Source organism: Lolium rigidum, chromosome 6 (genome assembly GCF_022539505.1).
Source record: "Lolium rigidum isolate FL_2022 chromosome 6, APGP_CSIRO_Lrig_0.1, whole genome shotgun sequence".
In the NCBI taxonomy this organism is placed as follows: Eukaryota; Viridiplantae; Streptophyta; class Magnoliopsida; order Poales; family Poaceae; genus Lolium; species Lolium rigidum.
The window spans coordinates 202,851,482-202,857,311 of NC_061513.1; the positions used below are offsets into that span (position 1 = coordinate 202,851,482).

The 5,830-nt window shown below is 43.8% G+C and overlaps 1 protein-coding gene across 2 annotated transcripts; it reads right to left on the reverse strand.

Moving 5' to 3' along the window:
- Positions 1 to 851: 851 nt before the first annotated feature.
- LOC124662067 lies at positions 852 to 5,218 on the reverse strand. Of its 2 annotated transcripts, none has more exons than XM_047199957.1 (7): positions 5,164 to 5,218; positions 4,028 to 4,171; positions 3,860 to 3,939; positions 3,275 to 3,775; positions 2,364 to 2,714; positions 2,059 to 2,271; positions 852 to 1,834 (listed from the first exon to the last, which is right to left on the reverse strand). In XM_047199957.1, exons 2-7 carry the CDS (start codon positions 4,107 to 4,109, stop codon positions 1,109 to 1,111), a joined length of 1,953 nt encoding a protein of 650 aa, XP_047055913.1. In that variant the 5' UTR covers positions 4,110 to 4,171; positions 5,164 to 5,218; the 3' UTR covers positions 852 to 1,108. The 2 variants fall into 2 exon arrangements, with proteins under 2 accessions (XP_047055913.1, XP_047055912.1); XM_047199956.1 differs by having other exon boundaries at positions 2,364 to 2,819.
- Between the last annotated feature and the right edge of the window lie 612 nt (positions 5,219 to 5,830).

Sequence of the window (5,830 nt, forward strand, 5' to 3'; positions counted from 1 at the left end):
CGGGTCGTGGCCTCCGCGGCAAAAGTGTGCTCCGTACGCCACCGGCTGCAACGGCGACGGCGCATCGGACACGCTCTCGTCGGTCGTCGGTCGGGTAGGTGCCGGGCCGTGGCATCGGAGCAACCCCGCCCCCAAGCAACACGCCACTAGTCTAGTGCCTGCAGGACCATGTACATGTCCATCTTGGACCCTCGCTTGCAGCACAAGTGCGGATTGCGCTGGCGTACACGATAGCTAGCGCGGGTTATATGGCTTCTTCTTTCGGCCATTCATGGTGGCCTCTGCACGGACCTCTGCCTCGCCCTGCTACTACTACGAGAGAGCAAAGTGTCGGTATCACACATGCTAAACAAGTACACAAGCAAAGCCGGGATCCTCGCCTGGCAGAGATGTCAAGGACAAGTGTGTAGCTGGGTCGCAAACGTTTTTCAGCCGCGGGTGACACTGGCCCTGCTCTGCACATCACATCTCGTAAGGTAACAAGTATTACTCAGGACCAAAGAGCACCGTATGGATACGGGCGTCTAGACAAAACAAGAAGCGGGAAACGTATCCATCATACTCCTTTTGATTATTTTGTCGCAAACATCAACTCAAAAGAAATTGTCCCAAACGTAACTCAAAAGAAATGCACCTTCAGGAAACATTTGACACTAAAACAGGGTAAGTGCACAGTAGCATGGTTCCACCAACAGATACGCAACCAAATGTAAGGCCCAAAATTGGCGACAGAATATGGCTCACCCAACAGCAACCACGAATTGGAGCCGAGCAGAGAATACTAGTATTTGCAGTGACAAGTCGCATCAATCGACATATTCAATGCAACAAAATAAAGCAAATGGAAAAGCTGGCATCCCAAATCCACACAATTACTTTCATCTTAACTTTTTTTCTTGATTTTCAAGAGAGTACATCTTTCACTGTCCTTGCATCCTTTCCAAAAAACAAAGAACAAACTGTCGGGAAAATTGTCGATCTTTTTTCTTGACCAGGAAACTAGAATCTAGGTACTGTTTTTCTTCTATTCATCACCCCCTTAAACCTGAAACATAATGCTTAAAGCCGGACCAGAAAGAGACTACCAACCCAAAAGGAAAACTGCCTACTACTCAACAGATTTGCTGACACGGATTGGCAACGAGCCAATGGTCACAACATCAACCAAGCGACTCTCATCTTCAGCCTTCCTTGCCTTGCCACTGATTGTAAGAGAACCAACTTTCGTAGAAATTGTTTCTTCATCAGGTGTCTCCAAAGCAACAACTGCTGAGCTAGCGTTGACTCCGTTTACATGTTTTTCAGCTACTTTTGATGATCCCTGTACAGCAGCACCATCAGGATTCACTCTAGGGGATTCCACCTTCTTCCAGTATTGTTGCTTCCCATCCAAACTTGTCTTCAATGTTGAAGTCTGTGGCTGGCTAGCTAAAGACTTTGGGGCTTTTTCGTTACCCTGTTTACCGGTACAGCGGCTTTCTTGATGTCCATTCTCTTTCCCAGCCTCGCCACCAACTTGTTTTTCAGCAGCATCTGCACATGGATCCTGATGTTTGGTCCCATTACACTCCTGTGGTTTATCCGACACATTCTGTATCTCTGACGTTCTGTCTATCAGAACGCTTCCCAATTTTGGCTGCGGAGCCTCAGACGCATCCCTCCTACGCTGTGAGACTGGCACAAAATCTGGAGCATTGTGGCTCAACTTAGACCATCGGTGCTGCTTAATTCTTGCTTCATCTTCCTCGTATCTCATAAAATCATCAAACAGACACTCCTTCACTTTGATATCCTTCAAGATCTTGACCATAGATATTCCAGGAATGTACGGTATCTGCAGTTGAAGTATAGATCATCATAATCGTGAAAAGAACACGCGCCAAATTGTACACTTGGAACCTCCCAAAAGAACAGAAAAAATGCTAGGTGAACATAATTCAACAAAACTATGTCAAAACTATTGTACACTCCGATACTCCATGGACCGAAACTAGTTTCACATTGCATACTTCAGAAGATAGATGCTGCAACTCAATAGAACTTAAAAGGAATACTTACTTCTTGGGTATCTCTGCTGTGTGTGACGGGCTTATTCTCATTGTTCTGAAGCAAGATATGCTGCAAGGTATAGTTAGGTACGTCTTTGATGATGTGCCATCTTACAGGAAAGCAACCCGTCCATTTATCCTGGCACCAGAAGTCCATGTCCTTATGAAAATCGACCGGACCAACCATCTCAGCCATGCCACAGAAGTGCCCACTACCATTCACCTAATAAATCACGTCTCAGATTAGTAATCTGAACTTTCAGCACAAAACAATATTTCATAAAGAATGGAAGTGTAAGAGCTAGAACTACTCACAGAGAAGAACAGATAAACTGGACACTTTGTATTATTCCTCCTAGCTATTTTGTCAGCATCCCTGAATGCACAGTCCAGCTTGCCGTTTCCACTGGAGGAACTTGACCATACACCATACTTGATTGATTTGTGGACATCAGCCTCACCAATTGACTTGATAACGAAGAATTTTGCATATGGATAGTCCACTCGTACATCGCTGCCATTATATTGTTCAGGTCTTATAAGGATTGTCCCATCTGAATTGGCAACAGCGAGCTTTGATGTGTAGGATTTCGCAACTATGGCATGTGCATTAAGATGGCCACTCGGCTTTGAAGTCGGCTGGAATTTCTCAGCAGCAGCCCACTTCTGAGGATCAGATCCAACACATGCAAAACGGTTATTTCCAGATAATTTTGCCGCTGGTAAATGCTTTACAGTAGGCATTGGTCTATCGATCATATCAGTAGATGCCTAATCATGGCAATAATATTTGTCAGCTCAAGGTGGAAAGACACATTTGTTGCACAGGAAAATAATGTGTCAACTGTCATATTAACAGTGCGAAGCTATTAACGAGGGTGCTTGAATGACCACGCAGAGAAAGTACAAGGTTTTACATCCACTGAGGAATATAGAAGCTACTATGCTCAGATAAAATATGATACTATTCAAAAACTACAGGTGCCCAAAAGCTTCAGAGTGACAGCGTGATTATTATTCTAAGTTTTTCCTTTTTACTGGAACATGTTCTGATTATTTTTCATATTGAAGGCTGAAGGGTTTGTACACCACATAAGGAGAGAAAATGTTGGATCCTACAGTAGCTTGAACTCAATAAAAAATAGAGAATGTTACTATAATGCTATACAGCAAACCTCCAAAAGAGAACAACAGCAAGGAAGTCACACAAGAACCCGCACACCTACCTGTGAAGTATGAGGAGGTTTAGCAGACGCCATCAACCCATTTGCCAGCTCTTGCTTCACTGGAAGTGGATTCTGCAATTGAACCATTGGTAGCACTGCATGGTTCTGAAACTGCTTTGACGAGACAATGGTAGACTGTACAGGTGGATTCACGACAAGATCGCTTTTGGGGGCAACAGGTGCAACTGAAGGCAATAAATGATTTGTGGAAGTTGCAGCATAAACTGGCATGCTTGGAATAAACGCAACACTGGATGGGTGGAGGGGTGTTGCTGTGTTTCCCAGGACACCATCTTGTGCATAAGGAAGAACGGCTGGAATGTAATATGGTGAGGGAATTATTTGGCATGTAGGGTCAGAATCAGCAACATATTCTTGTGGCGGAAAAGAGCCATCAACCATGAAAGAAGGATCTATATGGTAAGGGCTGTAGGAAGGATGGATAGATCCATTGTCAGAGGTTGCATAGTAAACACACTGTGTGCCATCGGTATTGAAAGCCTGCGAGAGAAACATGTTAAATTTGACGAACCTAAAATGAGCAACTAGCGAAGAAAGATTTCTGAAGAGTTGTGATGGTTATACCGGATAATAAACACCTTGAGCATCATATCCTAATCCTAAAGAGTTGTGATGGTTATACCAATCCATAGGTGATCCAACATCTGCATTTAATAGAAGAGTATATTACAATCTAATGACACAGGAAGAAAGAAGGCAGCGTAAACAGCCAGCTGCAAGTTAAGAATTTACCTGCATAACCATATGTATAGGGATTTCCATTAGCAGGGACATAAAGGCTTTGTCCATACATTTGTTCAGGGGTCATTTCCATCTCTATAAAATTCACAGCTTGGAAGAAAACGTCCCTCTTTCTACTCTAGTACCTAAACTTGGCTGCAATGAGTAATAATGAGACTGTTAGACAAAAAAATAACAATGTGATTAACACAGATGAATGAAGGAGGCGAAAGAAACAGCAACACAAACTCCACGTATTGCGCTACAAGATCTTTCTCAGTAGGTATTTTATACTAGTTAAAAGGGCACACAAAAAAATAAGCAAGGAAATATGCAATTCAGTAAGATATATATAACAACTTATAAACATGTGAGAGGATGGTGTGATACAAATAATTAGAAGAAGTATGTAATAGTGATAGCAACATACTTATGTGCAGAAAGTCTAAGCATAATTCAGTGCCCATATCAAACAGGTTAGACAACATGATCTTTAATCAGCTATTCTCCTAAGATGGGTAAGCTGGAAGGTCAAATCCAATGAGTCCTTCCAGGATTATTAGATTCAATTCAGTGTCGTTCAAGATTTTCTAGGTTTGCCACATAACAATAGGTTACCACCATCCTTTCCAAGGTTTTAGACTATCCAAGAATTAGCATAAGAAAATAAGCCTGCAGTTTGTCATATTCTCAGCTAATTCCACCACTTATATAGAAAAACAACAGGCTGATTTCGAAACTAATCTAGTGAAGTTAGCCGCTCAAATTACCAATTAGTCAGCCCAATATAAATCAAGCCAATAACGACTCCAGTAACACAAGAAGCAATACCCTAATCAACCTGTTGTTTCCCCTAAGAAAAACCTTAAACAATGGAGGAGACTTATCAACAGATCTCCAGTCCACACGCCACCGCCCCCATGGAGATCCTAGATCCAAAACCCATCTACACACAACCAAAACCATATACTCCACGCCATGATTCCGCCAACCCTAACTCCACGGCCAGTCGCAGGGAAAACAGATCCAATCTTGCGCGATCCCGGAACGGCAACTAGGGTGGAACCGGCACCGCTACGGCCAAGGAGACTAGGAGAGGCATGCCGAGAAGCAGGGATCAGATGGTTGGGGACAGAAGAGAGACTCACCGGTGACGCCGTGATGATATACAAGCCTTGACTCGGGTCGCCGCCGGCGGAAACCCTAAACCTAGGAGAGAGGCGGCGACGACGCAGGCGAGGGGGAGCGAGGGTGGAGGAGGCAAAGCGGGAAATGCGAGAGGCGAGTTGGAGACGAGTTTTTTTTTATTTGCGTCTCCGTTTCTTTACTTATTCATGCTTTCCTTTTGCGGTTTCACGGTTGTGCCCTTGGGCCTATATATATATATGTGTAGATATGGCGGTTGGGAACAGTAGCGCCCAGGCACGGTGCCTATGACACATGGACCCTGCTAGTCGGGTCACGCACGGTTGGTTAACGTGACACGTTGGGTTCTCAAACGTAACACGTTGGGGCCCCTTGCGGCCTTGCCGTGTCAAGTAGGAACCGCTTGGGGCACGCCGTCTGAAATGAGGAGTTCGGTTTCTCCATCACAGCGGTACAATTCTTCAGTTTTTTTATGCGAGAATACAATTCTTCAGTTTAAAAGTTATTCTTGCGAAAATTTTGCAAAATTTTTGAGGATTAACTTTATTATTACCACTGTTACGTTCGGGTTTCATGATGGCAATATTGAAGTCCCTGAACTTGGTGTAAGCTTTGAGTTGGTTCATAAGCCTCATGGTGGTTTACCTGGAGGACTAGTAAACAACTTTA